At 48.0% G+C, this 25,392-nt stretch overlaps 1 protein-coding gene across 1 annotated transcript in view; it reads right to left on the reverse strand.

Annotated features, from left to right (window-relative positions):
* Positions 1 to 25,392, reverse strand: part of LOC139183674 (high mobility group protein 20A-like) — a 31,897-nt gene that overhangs the window by 4,800 nt on the left and 1,705 nt on the right. The window contains exons 2-8 of the mRNA XM_070791770.1: positions 22,823 to 22,977; positions 16,438 to 16,517; positions 15,370 to 15,493; positions 12,388 to 12,514; positions 9,049 to 9,107; positions 5,555 to 5,663; positions 840 to 1,043 (exon numbers count right to left, since the gene is read on the reverse strand). Of these exons, the coding sequence (XP_070647871.1) occupies positions 840 to 1,043; positions 5,555 to 5,663; positions 9,049 to 9,107; positions 12,388 to 12,514; positions 15,370 to 15,493; positions 16,438 to 16,517; positions 22,823 to 22,977 (858 nt within the window). The remainder of the gene's footprint in view (positions 1 to 839; positions 1,044 to 5,554; positions 5,664 to 9,048; positions 9,108 to 12,387; positions 12,515 to 15,369; positions 15,494 to 16,437; positions 16,518 to 22,822; positions 22,978 to 25,392) is intronic.

Consider the following 25,392-nt stretch of genomic DNA (forward strand, 5'->3'; position numbering starts at 1 on the left):
CTACCCACTCTGGTGTTCTTGGGCTTCCCTTGTGGCTCAGCTGATAAAGAATCTGCCTGCAATGCAGGAGACCTGAGTTCAATCCCTGGGTTGGGAAGATCCCCTGGAGAAGGGAAAGGCTACCCACTCCAGTATTCTGGCCTGGAGAATTCCATGGACTGTATAGACCGTGGTGTCGCAGAGAGTCAGCCACGACTGAGCGACTTTCATTTACTTCACATAGGCAACATTTGGGACCCTCATATGTGCAGGTGACCTCAAAACCCTTTAAAATAGAGTTAATTTTGTGTTTTGATAATAGAAAGGACATCAAGTCATCGAGGGAAATGTGGCAGATATAAAAAGGAATAAAGAAAAGCACCCTCCTCTTGCCTGCCAGAGATAATCATGGTTAACATTTGCATGGATTCACATATGCGTAGTTTTATATAGTTGAGATCATAAGGAAGTTATGAAGAGCATGGGTCTTGGAGCCCAAGCACTTGGGTTTACATCTCAGCTCACTATCTGTGCAACCATGGGAAGTTACTTAACCTCTCTGTGCTGCACTTGTCTCATCTTTAAAAGGAGGTGATACTATAACCGACCTCACAGTACTTTTATGACAATTAAAACGTAGTTTAATAAACTTTTTAGACCTGTGCCTGGTGCGTCGGAAGCCCTCAGCTGTTTCCCATATGATTATCTTTATTTACTGTTATTCTCCTAATATTATTAACAACCTTTCATTTTTCCCACTTAACATTATAATACAACCTATTAGGTAGGTTACTCTTACTAGGATTATAAAATCTTTGGTCACCAAAGTTACTAGCAAGTGGTAGAACTTGATTACTCACTTTGCAGAAGTTTAAAGATGAACTCTTGCAAGAAACACAAGTCAAATGAAGCAAAACCCTTTTCTGGAATCAGGCCTCCGAGAAGAAGCGGGTCAGGATACTCGGCTTCCTCCTCTGAGTCCCCTTTGTTCAAATTCTGACCTTCCTCTCCCTCCAGAAGCTCCAGATGCTTCAAGCACTCAGCAGAGTCTTTTTCAAATTCCCCTAAAAAAGCAAAGAAACTCCATGTCAAAGGTCATCCCCTGAGCACAAGATGAGCGGCTCTTCTGGACCTGGCCCTCTCTCTAGATGTGGGCAAGCCCGTCCGTCCTGAGCCCCCATCCCTGAGTACCAGGTCCCCAGATGTAAAAGAAGAATGCACTGGGACTGGTGCCGAGTGGAGGCCAGCAGGGGAGGCTTCCTGGAGGAGGGGGTCCTTGACTGAGATCGGTATCTTTTTTCCAAACAATTTTGAGATCTAATTCACGTACCATACAATTTACCCATTAAAAGGGTATAATTCAATGGGTTTTAGTATATTCTGGTACATGAAATCATCACAACAATCATTTTTAGAATATATTCATCACCACCCCAAGAAAATCCTGGTTCCTTTTAGCCATTACCTCACATCCCCCACCACTCCCTCAACTCTGTGTGCTAAATCACTTCAGTTGTGTCTGACACTTTGTGACCCATGGACTATAGCCCGCCAGACTCCTCTGTCCATGGAATTTTCCAGGCAAGAATACTGGAGTGGGTTGCCATGCCTTCCTCTGGGGGGTCTTCCCAATCCAGGAATCGAATCCGCATCTCTTTTGTCTCCTTCATTAGGCAGGCGGGTTCTTTACCACTAGCATCACCTGGGAAGCCCCAACCCTAGGCCTCTACAAATTTCCCTATTCTGGACAATTCATATTCAGGAAATCCTACAACATGTGGTCCTTTGTGACTGGATTTTTAACTTACCATGTTTTCAAGGTCCATCTACATTATGGCACCTATCAGTACCTAACTCCTTTTCATGGCTGAATGATATTTTCCACTGCGTGGAGGGGCCACATTTTCTTTATTCATTCATCAGTTGATGGACGTTTGGGTTGCTTCCCCCTTGGGGCTACTATGAATAATGTTGTTAGGCACATTCATAGTGTTGTGTGAACATACATTTTCGGTTCTCTTAGGTACATACCTAGGCGTGGAATTGCTGGATCCTATATTGGGTGCGCCAAAAGTCCATTCGGGTTTTTCAGTAACACCTCATGGAAAAAACTGAACAAACTTTTTTTCCAACTCAATAGTAACTTTATGCTTAACCTTTTGAGGAACTGTCAGACTACATTCCAACGTGGCTGCCCCACTTGACGTTCCCACTGGCAGTGAATCAGGGCTACGATTCCTCTCCATCTTCTCCAAAACTTACTATTATTCACCTTTTTGTTAGGACTTTGGGGGATGAACAGGAGGGAGACCAGGTGCACAGAGGTGAGAAAGCCATTCCTAGAGAAAAACAGCTTGAGGGGAGAGACAAAGAAACTGCAGAGTACAGAGCTATGGGGACCATTAGCAGTGTGAGATTCCTGGAAGGTAAGCGGGGTAGGGAACTGGTCCGCTTATCTGCTACAGCCCCCAAGCTCATAATAATAATAGTAGGCCCCAGAGTGTGCCGAGCATCACAGAATTATCTTGTTTCCTTACAGCAGCCCCGTGAGGTCAGTATTATCATTATCCCCAATTTTGCACTCGAAAAAGTAAAGGCAGTGGGTAGAAAATTCAACCAAGGTGATAAAGGCCATAAGTGGCGGAGGAGGGAGGCAAACTCAGGTCATTCGTGGCGACAGGGCTTTGCCCACCTAAGATATCACAAAGGCGGGGATGCCTACTGTTATCACAGAAAGGAGACACCAAGTATTAAACCCCCAGAGCCCCCTGTGGAGGCAGAAGGCACTCTAGCGGTTGCCCAGAAATGGGGTGTGACTGCTCACGGGTACGGTGCTGTCTGGGCTGATGGAAATGTTCTAAACTGAACTGCAGTAGTGGTTGCACATATCTGGGGATATATGGAAAACCACTCTCAGTGGGTGCGTTTTATGGTGTGTGAATTAGATCCCAGGAACACGGTTAAAACAATGAGCTCTGGGCCCTGGCTTCCCATCTGTGCCACGCCCTGGTTTTGGTGAGCGGAAACAGAGAGCTGGGCAGGAGTCAGCTTCTTCTGGGGCGGGAACAGGAGATCCCTAGGCTCACACTCGTCTCGAAGGGCACTGTGAACCACGTGAGATTCAGCTCCAAAGGGACGCATGGCTAACACCCCCTCCCATCAGCACTGAGACTCAGAGACCCAGAGACTCACAGTTCAGCTACCCGAGGCCCTGCTTTCCAGCAATATCACAGCAGTAAAGGCAGATGTGGAAACGCTCTCAAGAGCTTGACCGCTAACATAAAACTTGTAGGCTGTTTAGGGGGAACACTAAGCGAGGTGTGCCCACGTCCATTTCCCTTTAAATAACTTTAGAGGTCCTCAGAGAGTTACACGGAATCAGAGCCACATGTATGTACAGCCTCACGTCTCCCAGCACATGATTTTATAGATTTTGAAATGAGCTGTAAACCTCTCCAGTGAGTAATTTACACAGTATAACTCTAGGTATCTGAGCTCACGTGTTATACTCAGTTGCAAGTAATGCGATGCATTCTCACCTTCACTGCCATTACTCACCTTCAACAAGACATTACTGAAGACGGTTTATTGCCTTACAAACCCCAGATGAAGGTCAGCCTCCTGTAGATCTGTGCATTCCTTCATCAAATGTCTATCGAGAATCTAGCAAGAGATATGTCCTAAACCACATGGCTCCCTCCTTCCAGGACAGTAGACGTTGTGTGTGTCTATGTGGGTGTGTCTGTTGGCATGTCTGTGTGTAAGCGTGTCTTGTTTCTGCATGCATGTGCACACATGTGTCACAGGCTGATGGTAACAGTAGAAGAGGAAGATAATTTCTAACTGAAGGGTACATGCTGGAGGCTCAGGAGCGCCCCCACCCCCAAGTTTGGGACCAGGAACAACCTTCCTAGGGGAGGTGGCATCTCAGCTGCACCAAGCAGGCACAAGGCTCTGATGTCCATCCTCGGAAGAGCCCTGTGAGGCGAGCAGCTCATCCTTATGTTACAGAGGCAGTAGTGGAAGCAGAGAGAGGTTAAGTAATTGGTCCCAGGCCACTCAGCAAGCAGGGTGCAGAAGAGAGGCTTAAGTCAGATCTATTTCTGTTTTAATAACATTAAGGAATAGGTGGGAAAAAATGTCACCCCCTAGTTCTGCCCCTGACACAATGGCTTTCATTCTTTGAGGATCTTCCCTAGTCCCAGAGCACGCTTCTGACTTACGCAGTTCTAGTCATTGCAGGGTCTCTGTCTTCCGTGAGTCTCCTTTCACTTCAGTGCAAGATGTTTTAATGGAAAGACGTTGTACTAATCCATATACTTCAGTTTCTTTGGGACAGAGCTCTGCCTTATTCTTGCTGTGTCCCTAGCACCTGGCTCAGTGCCAGGAAGGAATAAGTACCCAGGAGTTATTTGTTGAACACATTCATTCATTCATTCTACAGACACACAGTGAGTACTGACTATGAGCATCAGGCATGGCTCTAGATCCAGGGGATAATGCAGTGACTGAAACGGGCAATTAATCCCCAAACATGAGGGGCTTGTATGCTGGTGGGAGACAGCAAGCAATAACAAAGATGGACAAATGAAAGAGGCCAACAGGAGATGATGGAAGCAGGGAGAGAGATAAAGTTGGAGAGGGGCCCTGGGAGGGGCAGGATGTGTGCAGCACGGCCAGGGCTGGCCTCCTGGGGAAGAGGTCAGTTAAACAAGACGAAGGTGAAGCGGGGAGGCGAGCCTTGCAGGGACAGGCTGAGTGCTACGGGAAGAGAGGATGCTGTGCTTAGGCCTGGAGGCCACACAGGACGGTGGCAAGGTCTGGGAGCCATTAAGGAGGCAGCGGGGCTCCAGGAGGTTCTAAGGCCCCTGAGGGGTGGGGCCAGAGCAGGGGGGCCCTTGTCAACTAAGAGGCAAGTCTATTTGTGCTTCCTTGGAAGACCCACTCCCCTCCCACATACCCACCTAGCATTAAGAGTGTTTGAATAGACCCTGCCTTAAAATTAAATTTAAACGACAAGGAGTCTCTGGGCTGTGGGTTGGTGAACCCCAGCATAGATGGAGTCAAGGTGTGCGTTTGCCTTGCCGCATCAAGCTGGTTGAGCTTCCTCAGTGACTCAGCGGTAAAGAATCTGCCTGCCAGTGCGGGAGGTGTGGGTTTGATCCCTGGGTGGGGGAGATCCCCTGGAGAAGAAAATAGCTTCAGTTCAGTTCAGTTGCTCAGTCGTATCCGACTCTTTGAGACACCATGGACTGCAGCACACCAGGCTTCCCTGTCCATCACCAACTCCCAGAGCATACTCAAACTCATGATGCCATCCAACTATCTCATCCTCTGTCGTCCCCTTCTCCTCCTGCCTCAATCTTTCCCAGCATCAGGGTCTTTTTAAATGAGTCAGCTCTTCGCATCAGGAGGCCAAAGTATTGGCATCAGATGGCCAAAGAAATGGCTACCCACTCCAGTATTCTTGCCTGGGAAATCCCATGGACAGAGGAGCCTGCCAGGCTACAGTCCATGGGGTGGCAAAGAGTGGGACACAGCTGAGCAATTAAACAACAACAGCTGAGCTGGTTACCTGTGAGGTTCTGCAGGTGCTGCTTCCCCAGCAGGTGCTCCCTCTTGTTATGCAGGGAACTGAAGAACTGCCTGCAGGTCCGACAGTACAGGTCATCGTTCTCATCGGCCTATGGACAGAGATAGTTCCTGGTGAGCAGGGAGGAGGCACAGGGATCCCGCCTTCTCCGAACATAAGTGTTAAAGTGTTAGTTGCTCAGTTGTGTTTGACTCTTTGGGACCCTGTGTAGCCCGCCAGGTTCCTCTGTCCATGGGATTCTCCAGCCAAGAATACTGGAGTGGGTTGCTAATCCCTTCCCAGGGGATCTTCCCAACCCAGGCATCGAATCCAGGTCTCAGGCATTGCAGGCAGACTCTTTATCATCTGAGCCACAAGGGAAGCCCCCTCTTGGAATATAAAATTAGCTTAAAATGGCAGATGGGCTTTAGGTGGGTCCAACCGGGTCCAGCTAGTCCCTTTTCCACCTGGAAATCACTGGCCGGTTTGAGGCTTTTCCAAGCACAGCTGAGAATTTCAATTCATCCCAAGGTCTGTGTCACAGGGTGGGACAGAATATTAGGAATGTGGCAAAGAGGGTACAACAGGGAGTGTTTGAGAATTGGTGGTTATAGAGGGAGAGCAATTAGCCAGGACAGTGGTGGCCAGGCTCTCTCGCCCCATGTCCTTTCCCTTTCACCCTACATCCTGTAAACAATGACTCTGTAGGGTTACATAACGGCTGAGACCATCCACAGCACTGGGCACACGAATCATGATATAACTGCTTGACCACGCACTGCCTTTGTTCATGCATACTTATATGAGCACCACCCAAAACGTCCCTTGCTGCTGCATCAGCCATGGGTGAACAGAGCCTGTCTGCAGTTCCCACAGTTCCTTGAATTTTCTTCCAGCTTCCCTGCACACGTCTTGCCTACCCTGGGTTCATTGATTAGTGAGACAGTGGTATTATCTGAGTCCATGACCAATTCTGAGTTTTTCTTATGTTCAAAGGGTTTGCTTTGCAATGCTGAACAAACTCTATGACTAAATGACAAAGATGTGTCTTCTTATCAGACACATGTGCACCAACCTGTAGGTGCTTGCCTATCCATGGGCCAGTTCTGGAAGATGCACCAGAAACTGGTCATAGCGGACACCAGGGGATGCAGGGACAGGGTGGGTGAGGGAGGGACTGGGTCTCTGGCTGAGCAGAACCCACCTCGCACTGTAACCTTTGTGCACTGTTTCCATTTTTAAAACCAGGCACATGTATTATTTTTAACAGAAAAATAACTTTAAAAGAGGTATACATATTTGATTTCATGTATTAATTCAGAGATATAAAAACTTGCCAATATCTGACAAGAGATGGGTCCTAGCACAGGCCTGAAGTGTCAGCTCTTAATATCCTCTCATAATCAAGCTTTGAGCTACATAAGGTTATGAGGAAGGCCAGCCTCAGACTACCAGGTGCTGGACTAAGGTCATAGAGGGGGGAAGGAAAAAAAATGAGGTTCTGGAACAGCATGGTCCCTGCTGGTGGAGACATAAGTCCAGCAGGGAGATGGAGACCAAGTCACGGCAGGCACTGGGAGCCAGTGTAGGCTCCAGGGAGAGGATGGTTGGGCTGGTGGGAGAGCAGTTGGATGCACAGAGCAGGCCCCTCCAGGAGGAGGGGCTGCTGGGGGGCAAACTCCACTCACGTGGCCCCTGCCATAGTGGCTCCAGCCTGGGTCACAGAGGGGCTGACCATCCCAGGTGGACAATTAACTCAGGAAGTCCTTTGCCTTCTAAGTCTCGAATCATTGTCTAATGATAAAGAATGTTATACTTAAAACAATGTTTAAAGTTATTATGAATGCATGTTGAAAGTAATAGAAAAGGGATGCGTAAAAAGTTACAGGTATCCAACATCCCATTTCTACTCACTGGGCAAGAGCTTCTTGTGTAGCCTTCCAGAAAGTTTTGGTATAAACACATGTGTGTGTATGTCTGCTTAGTCGCTCAGTCATGTCTGACTCTTTGTGACGCTGTGGACTGTAGCCCACCAGGCTCCCCTGTCCAAGGAATTTTCCAGGCAAGAATACTGGAGTGGGTTGCCAATTCCTACTCCAGGGGATCTTCCTGACCCAGGGATGGAACCCACATCTCTTGCATCTTCTGCATTGGCAGGTGGATTATTTACCATGGCCCTACCTGGGAAGCCCCATAAATGCATCTGTCTGGCCCCTAAGATTTACTTGCAGGTGTTCTTCATTTGTTAAATATCTATTTCATCATTACTCAAAACTCAAAGAGGAAGCGCCTATGAATTACAACTTAGCTTGGACATCTGACAACCCAGGTCCCCACCACCCTGTCCTTGACCCTATACGCACACTGTCTGTTCCAGGCGTCCAGAACTGTTCACAGCCCCCACACACCCTGTGCTTCTTCCCACCCCCAGGCCTTTGCACGTCCTGTTCCCTAGCCTAGAGCTCCCTCTTTGCTTCATTTCCATCTGGCCAGCATTTTCTCCGGGAATTTCCCATTTCTTCTTCATGAGCATCATCGCAGAACCACCTGCCCTGAGACTGGCCCGGACAGCCTCGGGTGGGGTCCCTCTCACTGTGCATGCGTCTCTATCACAGCAGAGCCTAGTGTCATGGGTTGCACAATTGCCAGTTCGCCCTGGACAGGAGCCGTGGGGCTGCGCTTCACTTCACCCACTTCTGCAACCGGAATCTGGTGCCCTGCCTCCCACTGAGCTGGACTTCATACATACTTGCCCAAGGAACCCGCAAAGAAAGGCCTCCATGAGGGACTGATGTGTGAGGCACGCTCCAGCGATGCATGAACCCCTGCGCCCAGATGTTTCATTTCCTGGGCTGCCATAACCAAATACCACCAAATGAGTGGCTTAGAATAACAGAAGTTCACTCTCTCACAGTCTCAGAGGCCAGCAGTCTGAAATCAACCTGACTGGTCCAACATTATGATGTGGGCAGGGCCTAGTTCCCTCTGGAGGTTCTGGGAGAAGCTGTTCTTACCTCTTCCAGCCTCTTGGGGTGGCTGATGCCTTCCTTACCTTGGGGCCACATCACTCCAATCTCTGCCAGTGGTCACGTGGCCTCCTCCTCTTTGGTGTCAAATCTCCCTTCATCTCCTTCTTGTAAGGACACTTATGATTACGTAATTGTTTTTCAGTCGCTAAGTCATGTCCTACCCTTTGTGACCCCATGCACTGCGGCATGCCAGGCTTCCCTGTCCTTCATTATCTTCCAGAGTTTGCTCAAATTCATGTCCATTGAGTCAGTGATGCTATCTATCCATCTTATCTTCTGCCTAATGCCCCTCTCTTAAGATCCTTAACTTAATCACAACTTCAAGGACTTCCCTGGTTTTTGTTATATAAGGTAACATTCACAGGCCCCAGGGATTAGAATGCAGCTATCCTTTGGGAGGCACCATTTCTCAGGTGCCCACACCAAATGAGGCTGATTAGTTTAAAACCACAGTCCCCCAGTACTTACATCCACTGCTGAGAAGTCAAGGCCCTTGCCCTCAAATTCATATCCTGGTGCACCTGTTCCTGATAGACAAACAAACGGCATCATTTTACAAAGCACCTGTGTCAGAAAAGGCCTCAGCCGTGTCGGGAGAGAATCAATTCAAGGGTCAGAGGTGCCTTCTGAGGATGAAAACACTTATCCTAAGAGGTCTCCATGTTTCCTGCTGGAGGATCAGGTCTTGACTTCAGTTGCTCAATTTCTGGCTGATTCATGTTGATATATGGCAGAAACCAATACAATATTGTAAAGCAATTATCTTTCAATTAAAAATCAATTAATTAAAAACCTCAGGGAAAATGCATACATTTTTTTAAAAGAGGTCTTAAAATCCCTTATTATAAACCAAGAAGAAACACCAGATACCTCTGACTTCAATTTATAATAAACATCTAGCCAGGTATGAAATGAAGATTAGAGAGAAACAAGGAAAAATATAAACAATTCAGTTTTTATTAGCATGGCAGAATCTAGGTGGTCTTTTAAAAACTATTCATTATGATTATATTTATATAGTAAACTTTTAAATTTACTGTTTTCAATTAGGCAGAAATACATCTTGTTTAAAAGCCAAGTTCTCTTGGACTAGCCTTTCCTTGTAATACGGCAACTTGTCGTGTGATGACAATCTACAAATAATCACAAAAATAAGAAGGCAATAGGAGACCAACATGGCTGAAGAATTAAACAAGATGAGGTGTTCTCTGCTAAGTCTGACAAATGGCATTTTTAGGGAGAAATACATGAACAGAAAATGACAACTGCTCTCTGGGGACCCTTAGCCAGAGGTCTCAGGGCATGATCTGCTTAACTTTGCACATGAGGACCAGAGGCCTCACAACTCCCTCGGAACCATCTGACACTCCACTTTGTTAATGCCAATTATAAGCTAGACCAGTAGTTTTCAGAGGATTATTTTTATCTGGAGGTACTTCACTGAAAACAAATATTAAGTGGAAACCCAAGAAGTACAATGGACCAGAGTGGAACTGTCTGTGGACCAACCTGTCCCTCTGGTTGTTTTTATAAATAAAGTTTTATTGGCACACAGTCTCACCCATTTGTTAACATATTGTCTATGGTTGCTTTCCTGCTACAACCATAGAGTTCAGTGGTTGCAACAGAGACCACGGTACCCATAAAGAGTAAAGCATTTACTATCTAGTCCTTTACGAAGTTTACAGATCCCTGATCTGGATGAAGCTACGGTGAGGGGCTCGTGCCCCAGAACTAAGGGTACAAAGTATGAATATTTGCTGAACTTACTATATGCCAGGCACTGAGTTCCAAGCTCCTATGGTTTAACTTGCTCGATCAGCACCAGACCCAATGCTGCTGCTGCTGCTAAGTCGCTTCAGTCGTGTCCGACCCAATGCAGGGAGGTCCTATTAAAGCCCCACTTTCCATATGAGGAAACTGAGGCCCTGAATGTTTTAATGATTTGTGCAAGGTGACAGAGCCAGGATTTGACCCCAGGCATTTGGCCCACTGAGCCGACACCTGATCACTATGGAGACGGTTTTCCTGACCACTATGGAGACGGTTCTCTGCCAGGCTCAGGTGGGAAAGAGAAGCACCAAAGTGGAGAACTGACGGGCTCTGTTGGGATGCTGGTCAGCCCCAGCATGGGGAATGCAGGAAGAACCCTTAGGATGGACAGTGATGAGCCCTGGTGAGAATGCCCAGTGCTGTTCTAGGTCATGTGCCCCTTGGTGGGGAACATGCCACAAGTAGGGTGGAGTTCCTGTCTCTGCCTTAAGCCTGCAGCCCCCAGAGGCACACCACAAGGATTTTGTTGCAAGCATTTTTTTTTTTTTTTTGCACAGTGATCCCAGGAAATGCTGGTAGAGGAGAGGGGAAGTGGGTCAAGGGAGAGGGGAAAGCCAGTAGTGCAGGGGTGGGGTGGAGCTGGCGCTCGCTGAGCAGAAGCCCGCCGTCAACAGGGTGCAGTCCCATCAGGAGCCTCTAGAGGGCGCATGGGACACACTTCAGCAAGGCGGGTAGGGGCGACTTGAGGTCTTTATCCGCCATTGTTGCCCTTCTTGTGTGCACTGGTTTAGGGATGTTTCGTGTCTTAACTTCCTGGCACATCAGGCATGACTCAGGCTGGGCAAGGCGGAGTCCCTACACCAGCAGCATGGACTGAATCAGGGGTGTGTTGGAAATGCAGACCCCAGACCTGCTGGGTCAGAACCTGCATTTTAAAAGGCTTCGGGGTGATCCAGGGCACTTTGCATAACTGAGTTCCATAACTGCCAGTTCCTTTTCTCCTTGTAAGGATTAAAATGGAATCGGTGGCCCAGCACCACTCTGACATTCCCCAGGAGGGGGAGGGAGGGGGTGCCTCCTCCGTAATCTGGTACAAGGTGTCTCAACCCCAAAAAAAAAGAGCCACAAAGGGATTACGCCAGCTGCTTTGTGTAGGGGCGTGGCTCCTTCCCCTCCTCCAGTTTTGCTCAGGTATAACTGACAAATTAAAAAATGTGTATACTTAAAGTGTTCAAAGCAGATGACTGGGTATAGTATACCTTACCACAATCAAGTTAATTAACACATCCTTCATTTCACATAGTCTTCTTTTCTGTATCTGTGGTGAGAGCACTTGTGATCTTGTTTAATCACTAAGTCAAGTCTCTTTTGTGACCCCATGGACTGTAGCCCACCAGGCTCCTCTGTCCATGGAATTCTCCAGGCAAGAATACTGGAGTGGGTTGCCATTTCCTCCTCCAGGGGATCTTCCTGATCCAGGGGTCAAACGTGTGTCTCCTGAGTGGGTACTTACGATCTACTCTCAGCAAATCCAATACACAATGGGGAAAGGACAGTCTCTTCAATAAATGATGTTGGGAAAACTGGATAACCACATGCAAAAGAATGAAATTGGACACATCTTACACCACACACAAAAATGAACTTGAAATGGATTAAAGACTAAAACTGAAAAACACTCCTAGCAGAAAACATCAGGAAAAAGCTCCCAGACACCAGTCTTGGCAGTGGTGTTTTGGATAGCACACCAAAAGCTCAGTGACAAAACCAAAAAATAAACAAGTAGGACTATATCAAACTAAAAAGCTTCTGCGCTGCAGACTACAATGAAAAGGCAGCCTACGAAACGGGAGAAGACACCTGCAAACCGTACATCTCACAAGGGGTTAATACCCCAAATACATAAAGATGTGAATATTGATAGAGGCTAGGACTAAAAGAGAGCTCTCCAAACCCTCCATCTGCTGTAGAGCATCGCATAGCCCCAAACCTGGAAGACAGCAGCTGCAGTCCACCCCGGCCAGGCTCACTCACCGCACCGCGCCTGCACCTTGAGCGCTGCCCGCCTCCGCAGGAAGGCTCGGTAAGCCTCAGAGTTCTGGTAGGCCTGCAGCTCGCGGATGTAGCGCTGCTTGTCTTCATCCGCCTCACAAACGTACCTCTGGAGGAAGGAGCACAGAGATCCTGTGAGACTCCCCTCATCTGGAGGGGCTGGTGGGGTCCCCTTGTCTAACTTGCCTCTGTCTCTCTAGGATGCTACCAAGAAGCTATTGCTCATCTTCTACTTACATACCTACAGGGATGGAAACCTCACTACCTAACAGCAAGTTCACTCATTGTTCAAATGATGCAGACCATAGGAAAGGTCTTCCTTCCAATCAACTAGAACCTGCCTCCCTCTGGCTTTCACCACAACTGCCAGGTGTGGTCTGATGACTGCAGAGGAGGGTAGCGCTATCAGTGCCCCCACCCCAACTCTGGGACCTTACACTTCTATTCAATTATGGCAGTGCTTAAGACATCAGCGCTTAACTTTGTGCAGGGCGCTGGATGCAGAACAGGTGATAAAGAGATGAATCAGATCCAGCCCCAGGCTACCTCATCTGCTATTGTTTTCCCTCCATTTGGAACACTTGTCTCAGCTTCCCTCCCCTGGCCAAATCTTACTTATCCTTCAAGATCTATCATAGAACATTCACCTCCTGGAGAATTTCTCTGATGCCCCCAGGTTGGCTCGGGCACCCCCACATTGGATTAGATGCCTCCTGGATACCACCCCCTGGACCTGGTAGAAACCTCTGTCCCAGGCACTCCTCATACTGGATTGTATGTATCCACTTTGGGGGTCCCGACCCCCTACACTATGAACTCCTTGAAAGCAGGGACTTGGACTCACCTTCAGTCACAGAGGCTGGCACCAACTGGTGTAACCCAGGGTCTGGTGTGTGTGTGTGTGTGTGTGTGTGTAGCCAAAATTCACTCTAAGAATGCTTGTCAAGTAGTTATTATTCACAGTGACTATTTTATGCACCTGGTAATTTGAAATAAATTATCATGTTAAGCAAAAAACTTTCAAAGCACTGATGTGTTGAACTGGGGGCTTCCCAGGTGGCACTAGTGGTAAAGAACCCACCTGCCAGTGCAGGAGATGTAAGAGATGTGGGTTCAATCCCTGGGTCGGGAAGATCCCTTCGGGGAGGGCATGGCAATATTCTTGTCTGGGGAACCCCATGCACAGAAGAGCCTGGGAGGCTATGGTCCATAGGGTCGCAAAGAGCTGGGCATGACTGAAGCGACTTAGCATGCATGTGTTGAACTGGTCCTAACAAAGTATGGAGCTGAGCATGGCCTCTTTCCCTGGGCTTCTGGAGCCTCTTTCCACCAGGCACGTGGTGCATGGCCTCTGTCCCATTCCTGCAGGGACTTGACTCTACCAAGGAGACAGCTGACAATGCTGTAGCAGGGCTTTTGAAACTACGACTTGGAGGCGCTCCAGACACAGCAGCTGGGGCAGGGAGAGAGGGAAGGATTTCTGAAATCGTGAAAGTAGCTCAGAGACTCCCTAAAATCTTGGATCAGAGGTTCTGCCTCTCCCTGACTCATAAGAGCTGTCCTGTGCTTTGTAATCACCATGCTTATTCCAAAGACAATTGTCATTTTTGTCTCAGCTGCTCAGACTGGAATGTTGGCAGCCTAAGCTACTGTGACAGGTGGGGACTAACCCTAACCATCTTCACCCAACTTAGTCACCGTAATTTTGCTTTGATCTCTTTTACACGTTAGCAAGGGTGTGTGGTGGGAACATTTCTTCCCCACTCCTGATGTTTCCTTCTGTAAGGGGGGAGCTTAATCCTGCTGGCCTCTCCAGGATCACCCTCCCCTCCATGTGGGAGGAGGGGCTTATCGAGGGTAAATTGGGAGCCAGAACCAGACATGCTCCGTGAGGCCCCTCCTGTTTCCTCCCCTGAGACCTGATGGAGACAGACAGCAAGGGTCCCAGGCTGCTCTTGGCCAGAGTCAGGGGCCTGCCCTGACTGTGATGACCAGGGTTTGTCCGCTTGTCTGACTGGCTACTGGATCTACTTCCTGAGTGGTCGCAGATCTGAGTAGCAAAGGGAGGGACTCTATTAATTGACACCATGCTCTCAAATTAGGATTTCTCTGTGATAGTTCATTTGAACCAAAGGTTTTCTATGGCAAAAAAAAGTTGGAAGTGCAGGGGTTAAAGAAGCTCATCTCAGAGTTTTTGCATTTGACCCAAAGAAATGACACTTTGGAGGCAGTAGGCTTTTCTGGGAAGAGTATGGGGGCTTTGAGGTCAGACATACTCAGAAGGAGTTTGGGAGGGCTTCTTGTAGGAGGTGACGCCACAGCAGGCATGGCTTGATCAGGCTGGAAAGTAGTGGGGGACGAGGTGGCAGAAGTTGACATTGGACATAAATGCCGTGATAAAAGCATGACTGTCCTCTAACTTAGGGCTGCTTCTTCTGTGACCCCAGAACATACTTCCACAGGAGGTTAACAGGAGCTCTGTGCATAAGGGGTTCCATGGTGGATTACTCTGAGAAGCCTTTCACGAGAGGTGGCAGAGATTCTCGTGCCCTAGCGTGCTGTGCTCCATCTCGCCCTTCACACCTCATTCCAGGAGAGCATGGGCTTCATCTGAACTATTTTAAGTGAATCAAATTATAGCAAAAGGCTCCAAAAAAAGCCCTGCAGAAGGAAAAAAATCTATTTCCCTTGGTCTGCTCCAGGATTTCCTAAACTTATTGGACAATTTTGCCATTTTTCACAGATTCAGCATTCTGCCTGACAGTTTGGGAGATAGTGGATGCCAAAGCCGCAGAGACCAGTAATTGCTTTTAAGGGGTGAGGTGGGAGGTACCTTGTGCCTGTCTTGTGGAACATTCCCTCTTGCTCCAGTATGAAAAGATGGCCTGGGGGGAGCAGCCCCTAATCAAGGCTGCAGATAGCCAGACCCCGTTCTCTGTTCACTCCTCGCAGAAGAAGACTTACTTGCTTTTTCTCTTGTGGCAAGTGAGCCCACTGAGCAGCCAGCATCTTCGTGATTTCCGGGAAAGGCAGACTGGGGTGCTGGGCCCTCAGCTGGCTCCTCTGTTCGTTCAGGAATATCGTGTAACTGCGCCGGGAATGGAATACACACAACAGTGCTGAGCTGCTGCTGGAGGGGAGGCCTGCTGCAGCCACTCCCGCTTTCAGGGTTTCATGAAAACCAACAGTCAAGAGTTTGCCCGTATTTTTCAATCAAACTGGTGAAATGGGGGCTATTTGAAGGTGGCGAAATACATGAATGGCTGGCAGAGACTGATGGAAGACTTAAGAGGAATTTCGCCCCCTCCCACAGGAGGGGCATGAAGACTGGGTGGGCAACTTGCTCAAGCCTACTTGAGCCTCAGTTTCCCCCTCTGTGTTATGGACATAATATACCTGTCCATGGGGTGGTTCTATGGCTCAAATGCTCCAGGTACAAGCCCTCCCACCCTCCTGATGAGGGATCTGTGTCAAGGCACAGGGAGAAAGTCTGCAGGTGTTGGAGTGAGACAAACCAGTCTTTGGACCAAAGGCCATGTGCACTGGAGTTATGGGAAAACTGAGAAAAGACCTTCACCCTTCGAAACATGTGAACCTTGAGGATAAAGAGAAAAACACTCAAGCTTCCAGAAGAATCAGGTGACCCTCAGAGCAGCGGGAAGTGACTGGCCTGGAGCCTCTTTTCTGCAGCCCAAGATGCCAGGGGATGAGGCACAGGTCTCAGGGCCCTCGGGGGTTGCATTTTGAGCCTTGATGAAGGTTCACTAGATCATCCAAGGCCATGGAGCCCCAGGTATCACAAGCCTGGAAGGGAAACCAGACACACTGGCCCCACGGCCACCCACTTTCCTGTCTGTGACTCAAGCCCAGCTCTCCTTTGAGTATCACAAACTTATTCCAGCTTAAAGAACTAAACAACCCTCTCTCACTCCCTGTGGTGTGAGACTCCGTAACAATCAAGGGTCCTGAAGAACAGATAAAGGCTGAGATGGGACAAGAGGCCATCCAGGCTCGGCACATAGTACATCTTACCCTGTCGTAGGGGCACGGGGAACAGCAAGATCCCTCGGGGGTTTCCTTTTCTTGCCTTTAGGCCAGCCTCCTTTCCTTTTCTGAAAGAGTAATACGCAGGAAGACCTCAGGATTGTCAACAATGATTGACCATATTTGAGTCACAGTCCATAATAGGCAACACACTAAAGAGTCCTCGCCACACTCTACTCACGTGACCTCTGACGTCCTGGCAGCTCTGCAGAGTAGAGATGGTCATGTCCTGAAGATGAGGGAACCAAGGCTTGGAGGAATGCAATCATTGCCTGGGTGTCCCCAGCAGGTGCGAGAGCCAGGGATGTTCCCTCCCATCGTGTTATGACTGTATGTGCTTAGTCACTCAGTCGTGCCCAACTCCTTGCGACCCCATAGACCCACCACGCTCCTGTGCCCATGGGGATTCTCCAGGCAAGAATACTGGAGTGGGTTGCCATGCCCTCTTTCGGGGGATCTTTCCAACCCAGGGATCGAATCCAGGTCTCCCACATTGCAGGCAGATTCTTTACCATCTGAGCCACCAGGGAAGCCCAATCACCAGGAAGCATATGGTCATATGATTGGGCACAAACAAGAAAGCAACATGAGATTTGGGTGACTAGGTTCAAGGTGAGGGGGTGGGGATGGGGCCAGGCCTTGGTCCTGGAGGCAGGGCATTAACCTCTGAGCTTGACTAGCTCAGCCTAGGTTCCCATCTCAGCTCCACTTGTGTCATGTGACCACAGGCAAATTAGTAACATCCCTGTGCCTCTGTTTCCCCACTTGTAAAATGGGAATCATAATAGCCTGAACCTTGTGGGTTGTAATGACGATTAAATGTGGAAACAATCATGTGGTTCTTACAACAGAGCCAGGCAAGCAGTAGGTGCTCTCTAAATGCAGGCTGCCATGGCCACATGCAGACCCCCTCCTGTGGCAGCCAGTTCTCAGGAAGGAGACCCAAGCTGCAGCTCTCTCTTCTGTTGAGTGTGTTTCTTGGTTCCTCAATGGTGCCTGCACCCTTGCTGCCACTGGGATCCTGGGCCATGCTCAGAGCCTAGAGGGCTGAATAAGATGCAGGCTTGGCCCTCAAGTGGCTCAGTCTAATGGAGGAGGTCTGGGGCATATAAATAATGGCAACAACTTATTTCAGGGACTAAGGGCTACAAAATGATAGCCTGGACACCCTTGCATTCAGGGCTCAGTTTCATATTTTTCCTAAACCAAACACACACAGGTGCCAAAAATGGTGGCAAATAATCCAAATGTGGCCTAAAAACCTCTGTTTCAGCTTTCCAGTTTTCCAGTTTTCAAAACTCCCTCCAAGACATGCCCATTTCAGCTTTCCCAAGGCCAGGAGATACACAGCTGGTCAGCAGCCCAGCAGGCTGGCTGGGAGAGGATCTGATACCATCACAGCCAGGCCACATGTGCTGAGGGCCTCAGGACAGAGGCAGTCAGGGCAGCGCCTGGCACTGGGGACTTAAGGAACAAGAACATAGAGCTCAGGCCATGCAGAGGCAAAAAGCCAGGCTAGTAATCACACGTGTTAGAGAGAGAATTCTGCAGAGCATCTAGCAAGGCACCAGGCATGCAGCAGGTGCACAGTAAACAACTCTCTTTCTTTCTCACTCCTATGTGATTGATTCCCGGAGTCAGAAAGGGAATGACAAGCCTTTCAGGACCCTGGAGAGCTCCTGGGTCCTGTGGTCAGCTCTGATTTCTGGTAATAAAAGCTGAAACCATCGCTACAGTCCGGTTCACCAAGAACTTTCCAACACACATGTTCCTGAATTTGAGTCTCACATTCCCTGCTCAAAGGAACTCTTTTAATCACCCCACAACACAGCAAGACACTCAGATAGATGACGTGACTTGGCCACCGAATGGCCAGGCTGAGAGTCAGAGCACACCGTGGCTTCTGTTAGAGCTGTGCCTTCTGAGGGAGACCCCACAGCTGCCTGGAGTCACATGGAGGTAGACCAGGTCACCTGCGCCCTGCATCACAGCGGCCTCCTCCCGTCTGCCTGTTCAGCTCCTCTGCTGAAGCACACAGGGAAAGTTGCTTGTTTTTAACTGGAGGAAACACTTTCATATATTTATTGTTATTTCTCTATATTCTAGTTTTAAAAATCAGAAATCAAAATAAAAGTGCTTATCATTTTACTGCCATCCCTGGCCCTTTGTTTCAGCTTCTTTATCCAAAGAAAATCCTTCCTGAGCGTTTTCTGCGTTTGTCCAGAAACCATAGTTACAGAGACAAAGACACTTGGAAAGGCTGCGGGGATGTTTTTCTCTGAAGCTTTTTTGTTCTCGCTGAATTTCTCACACAGGATTTAAACCAAATTGACTCTGCCCTAAATAGAGCCACGTCCACAGTGAGCTGATCATTAATTAGCACTGGGTGTTACTACATGGAGAATATTTCCCACACACTTGAGTACGTTAGTTTAAAAGGAAAAGCAGAAGTAGAACATGGCTGAGCAAGGAAAGACATTGCAAAAAAGTGCAATCAGCAGGCGCGCAGAAGATCAATGGATGGGCAAAATTCAAGGGGGAAATAAAATCCATCTCAATAGGATTCTTGACCAGCACGGACCTTTCATGTTCAGATTGCAACAGACAGGGAATTTTTGATATTTGGTTTTATACACCAAATTTTCTTTTACAAAGAAAATGTCCACTGGGAGTCAGCAGGGTGTAGCAGAAGGTACAGTGTGGGGGCTTGAGTGACAGGTATGGGCTGAGTCCCTGGATCGGACGCACCATGAACCTGAGCCCCCTGTACCTCTGCAGCTCCTAACGGACACAACAAGAGATAGCACTGCAGTAGGTGAGCTGACGTTTGTAAAGGGCCAGGACGTCTCGGCATACAGCAGCGTTCAGTGCATGTGTTCTTTTTATCGATAAGGGAGAAAAAACTCCAGAACATATCAATGAACAGGATTCTACAAGGCAATCGAGCAGGTCTCAAGGAGAAGAACATTTTCCTGTATGTAACAATCATATCAACCATTTGGGAACCAGACCAAAGCTCGATTGATGATTATAATCACAGTTAGGAAAAGGATCTTGGCTCCAGTGGTTTTACAACTCGCCCAGAAAAGTCCTGGTGATTTTCATGTGGGCAGAGCTTTGTTGAGGGGCATGCACCATCCCCCACCCCCAACTGAATACTGAAGATGTTTATTGCAAGATGTTATCTGCATCACACGTTTAGACACTGTCAAAGGTTGGCTTCCCACCTTTAGATATTATGGTCCTAGCTTAAAACAAAATTCTAGTTCATTTGTTTCTGAAATACACACACTGCAAAAGAAATATTGAGCTGACCAAAAGATTCATTTGGGTTTTTTGTTTTGTTTTTGTTTTTTTTTTTATGTTCTTATGGAAAAACCCAAGTAAACATTTTGGCCAACCCAATACTTCTCTGTTTTTCTAAAAGGAGGGTTATTAGACATTACAGCATCCTGTTGCCTAGTTTCTTATCTCAGTTTTAACCAGGTTTGCAGACTAAAACCAGAGAGGTAATGATTCTAAGCACAGTGGAGGGTAGTGGTGAAAGCATGAATTCAGGAGTAAGACTGTCCAGATTCAAGTCCCAGTGACTCCGTATGCTGGCCCTGAAATCTTGAGCACATTACCTAACCTCTCTGTGCACCAGTATCTTCCTCTGTGCAGTGGAGATACCAGCTCCTACCCCAGTATCTTCAAAGATTAAATGCGTGGGGTCAGGCACCCAGCTGTTAGGGTAGCTGTTATTGTTATTACAGTCAGCCCTCTTGCATTCTAAATCTGCTCTACCACCTTCTGCATCTCTTACCTCAGGAAAGTCATTAGTCCTTTCTGAGTCCCCCTCCACCTGGTAAGTGGAACTGGCTTGTTGAGAAGGTCATTAGGGAAGATCTCTGCAAAGGAAAGTACTTTCCCAAATCAATGCCATGATTTGGGATTAAGCCTTGTCTCTAAGAGATGAAAAGGTCCTGAGTTAAGCTCATTGCACATTTCTCTGGGGGCATGACAGACACTGCCAGTCATCTTCCTAGTATCTATTCTGGCCTCCTCCGTTAGGAATTGAAATTTGATTTTCAGCTGGGCAAGACCACCTGGAATAAAGCCTCCCATGCAACTGGCAGCCATGTGACTAAGTTCTGTCCATTCAAAGTAAACTGAAGTATAGTATGGAACTTCTGAAACATATCATTCAAGGAAGGAACCTATTTTTTTTTTAACCTCTTCCTCCTGCCTGCTGGCTGGAATGCAGACATGAGGGCTAGTGCTCAAGCAGCCACCATGGATCATAAGGCATCATGATAAGGACGGTGAAGCATTATGCTAAGGATGGTGGAGCAGTGAGGTGGCTCTGGGTCTGGGTCTCTTCTGACTGTGGTATCAGTGTGCTTGTGTGTGTGTGTGTGTGTGTGTGTGTGTGTGTGTGTGTGCTCAGTCACTCAGTCATGTCCACCTCTGCAATCCCATGGACTGTAGCCCACCAGACTCTTCTGTTCACGGAATTTTCCAGGCAAGAATACTGGAGTGGGGTTGCCATTTACTTCTCCAGGGGATCTTCCTGACCCAGAGATCGGACCCATGTCTTTTGTATCTCCTGAACTGGCAGGCGGATTCTTTACTACTGAGCTACCTGGAAAGCCCAAATTACTATTATCTGGGGAGTTTTTAGTTATGTGAAGCTGAGCCTAATCCCAACTGGTGCAGAGTACTGCTTCTTTTTGGTATTTCTCAGGAGACCTGGTTATGTCTCGCTGTACTTTCACAATAATAAAGTAAAAAGAAAAAAAGGTTTTTTGTGCACCTATTATGGACCAGACCTTTCAGTATGCAATACTTGTTTAGTCTTGAGAAATTCCTTTAAAGTAGTGAAAGGTTGTTGTTGAATCACGCGAATACACCAGGATTCTTGGCCCCCGGAGGAGAAGAATTCAATCCGGAGCCAGAGACGAGGCTTGATCGCTCAGAGCTTTTGTGTAATAAAGTTTTATTAAAGTATAAAGGAGATAGAGAAAGCTTCTGACATAGGCATCAGAAGGGGGCAGAAAGAGTACCCCTCTGCTAGTCTTTAGCTGGATGTTATATAGTCACTAGCAGTCTGTTAATGAAAGAAAGGAGTGTCTTAAAATTCAGAATGGCACCAGGCCCCTCACCCATAAGATGCATTTTGGGATAATCTTGGCACCAAATGGTTTATCCTGGGCCATAAAATGATTAACTTGAATCTTGAAGAAGGGCAGACCACCATACAAATAGTTTCATTTACATAGATTAGGGGAACAATATCCATCCTGGTTTGTCAAGTAGGTTCTGGGCCAAGAGGCAGAACCGACTTGGAGACAGAGATTGGGGTAAAGGCATAGTACATTAGCATAGCTTAAGACAAACATTTCCATAAGAAAAAGGCATTGGTTATCTCTAGACTCGAGAATAGCTAACTTCAGGCGAAGCCGGGTGTCATTATGGCAACACAATATTTTAAGAGAAACCTCCCTTTAAATTTGTATAGAGAAGGAAAAAATATTGCTAGTTTGTTTCCTCCTGCCACTTAAGAGAGATAAAAATGTCTGACACTTGCAGGCTATTTCCTCTATTTGGAGACCCCTGGCCTTCCTGCCTGTTACCCTCTCAGTAGATAATGTTATAAGGCTTTCCCAGTGGCTCAGGGGTAAAGAATCCACCTGCAATGCAGGAGATACGGGTTCAATCCCTGGATCAAGAAGATCCCTTGGAAGAGGGCATGGCAACCCACTCTAGTGTTCTTGCCTGGAGAATCCCATGGACAGAGGGGCAGGTTACAGTCCATGGGTTGCAAAGAGTCAGACATGACTGAGAGTACACACAAATAATGTTATCCCTGTTTCACCAAGAAGTAACTGAGTCTTGAAGATTAACACACCTTGTGCAAAGTGTCACAGCTAGAAGATGGCAGAGCCGCACTTCCAATACCCATCTGTCTGCCTTCCAAGACCACCTTCTTCCCACTTAGCCACCACTCAACTACCACGGTGCCCTCCATGCCAGCCCTCACCAACTCCCCTTCCCGCACAGAAAATGGACTAGGTCATCCCCCAGCTAAGAACTGCTCACCTCACCCCAGAACTTTCACCCAAACCCCAAGTTTCCTGGAGTAGTCAGGCTCAGGAGCCAAACTCTTTAAGATCAAATCCTGCTCTGCCAATTATTGTGTGACCTTGAGCAAGTTCCTTGACTTCTCTGTGCTTCGCAGTGTCATGAAGGTTTGAAAAAATAATGCCCAGGAGTGCCAGCCCAGAACCTGGAGCACAGAACATGTTTAAGACGCGGGTGTTATCACTCGTGTTATGACGCCATGACATTGCAGCATGCGAGGCCCTCCAAGCCTGGCCTGGACTGCACTTACCTTTGGTTCCTCTAAGTCCTGCTCCTTTGGGTCCCCCGGGTCAGTCATCCTAACGTGCTGCGTGGGCAGAGATGCCAGGTCCCGGCAGTAGGTCTGGATCACAGAGCTCCCGGGTAGTAGGCTGCCCGTCCCATTTGGAGGTGGGAAAAGGAATTCTGTGGGCATTAAAACAGCAAAAAACAGCCACATAAGGTCTGAGATACTGAAATCACCATCCCGCCTAGAGTCTGTCCAGCACAGGGACTCTGTGATGTGAACATTTGTGTTTGAAATGCCCACTGCTGCTGCTGCTGCTGCTAAGTCGCTTCAGTCGTGTCCGACTCTGTGGGACCCCATAGACTGCAGCCCACCAGGCTGCCCCGTCCCTGGGATTCTCCAGGCAAGAACACTGGAGTGGGTTGCCATTTCCTCCTCCAATGCATGAAAGTGAAAAGTGAAAGTGAAGTCGCTCAGTCGTATCCGACTCTTAGCGACCCCATGGACTGCAGCCTACCAGGCTCCTCCATCCATGACAAATGCCTACAACCTGAGTTGACGGTCATTTCTCTTGGCTCAGCCCCCAAGTCCCTTGAGTTAGCTTCACACCATCAGCAACACAATCCCCTGTGGAACCATGGGTTCCTCTTCACAAAGTCAGGGCAAACTTCAGACCAACTTGACAAGAGTTGTTGAAAGGTCTATTCACACCACAGGTACTTACAGGATGCCAAATGCATGCTGGGTGTGGCAGACAACCATGTAGAACTGACAAACAGTCCCCCTGGAGTTTACATTGTGAGGGTAGGGGGTTAAACCCAAACACACAGAATCCTCAGAGCACCACATGGTCCTTGGTAGGCTCTCAGTAATGTCACTTATTTTCCTGACATTTTAAATTGGTGCATTTACAGAAATCTATCCTCTGAGAATGTTGAGGATATTGTCTGCAGTCAAATAAACTCCTGACCTCCTGTGAATGAGGCAGAATGGTAATTATGATCCCATTTTACAGATGGGAGGGAGGTGGGAATGGGACACTTGATAGCTCAGATCTGAGGCTGCAACTCCAATATTTTGGCCACCTGATGAGAAGAGCCGACTCACTAGAAAAGACCCTGATGCTGGGAGAGATTGAAGGCAGGAGGAGAAGGGGACGCCAGAGGACGAGATGGTTGGATGGCATCACCGACTCAATGAACATGAGTTTGAGCAAGCTCCGGGAGATGGTGAAGGAGAGGGAAGCCTGGTGTGCTGCAGTCCATGGGATCGCAAAGAGTCAGACAAGACTGAACAACTGAACAACAAATAGCTCAAATCTGTTAGATGTATGCACAATCCCCCCTCCCCCCACACACACTTAACTATCGCTGTGACTGTAGATGAAGTACCCGGAAGCAGATTGATTCCAGAAAGATGCCTAGAATCACACAGGTGGGAAAGGCAGGTGTGACTGAACCCAAGCCTCCTGGCTACCAGTCCGAGGTCTGTCCTCTGCCTTCAACCTGCACCCCATGTGCTTCCTCATGGGGAGGGGAAGGTAACAACTTTCAAGTTACCATTCTGAAGTGGTATCCTGGTTCAGTTCAGTTCAGTTCAGTCGCTCAGTTGTGTCTGACTCTTTGCCACCCAATGGACTGCAGCATGCCAGGCCTTCCTATCTATCACCAACTCTTGGAGTTTACTCAAACTCATGTCCACTGATTCGGTGATGCCATCCAACCATCTCATCCTCTGTCCTGGTAAGTATTACTTAACAACCACAATGCAGGAAACAGATCCTGCCAGACAGTTCTGGATGCTGACTTGTCTGGGGTTGAGGAAAGACAAGAAGGTATCCACTGACTTCCCTCTCAGCTTCCTGGGAAGGGGAAATACAGCCAAGAGTGATGACAAAACCCAGCATTCTGGAACTTTCCTTGGCTTGTATCCACATGGCCAAGCCTGATCCAGTCTTGCAATCCATCACTAGGACTATTTTTGTTTTTTTAATGGTATTTTTGTTTTGAATCATAACTTGTGGGTATGACTCAGAACTAGGGGGGCACTCCCATGGGTTATGGTAAAAGGCAGACAGCACCCCTCCCTGGTCCTTCAGCACCCGGTCCTTCAGCGCCCAGTCCCCTCCCTGGAGGCCACATTAGGGGGCTCTTCATGGGCCCTTCCAGAGTTAGTCTGTGCATTTACAAACACTTCTGTACCCTGCATAATGGCGAGAGGGCACACTGAACTTTACTTCTTTTGTTGACTATGTCTTTGAGTACTTTCCGCACCAGCCCATTTAGAGCTGCTGCATTTTCTGGTGAAGGGGGCCTGGAATTCTGCTGTGAGGAGGGGTCTTAGAGCAGTCAGCAGACCCAGTAAGAAATGCATGTTCCTCCTGGCCTTGCACACATAGCATTTCATGCATGCAGTGGGCTCTCTAGAAAACTGGGTTGCTGGGTCAAAGGGCATATGTGTTTCTAATTCAGATAGACTCTGGATGTCACATACCCCTCCACAGGGCTGGATCCATTTTACACCCATCAGCAGTGAAGGACTCAACTTCCTCTCGAGGATCCCTGCCGTTGGACCCACAGGTGAGAATCCCACCA

This window comes from Bos indicus, chromosome 6 (genome assembly GCF_029378745.1).
Source record: "Bos indicus isolate NIAB-ARS_2022 breed Sahiwal x Tharparkar chromosome 6, NIAB-ARS_B.indTharparkar_mat_pri_1.0, whole genome shotgun sequence".
NCBI classification, from domain to species: Eukaryota; Metazoa; Chordata; class Mammalia; order Artiodactyla; family Bovidae; genus Bos; species Bos indicus.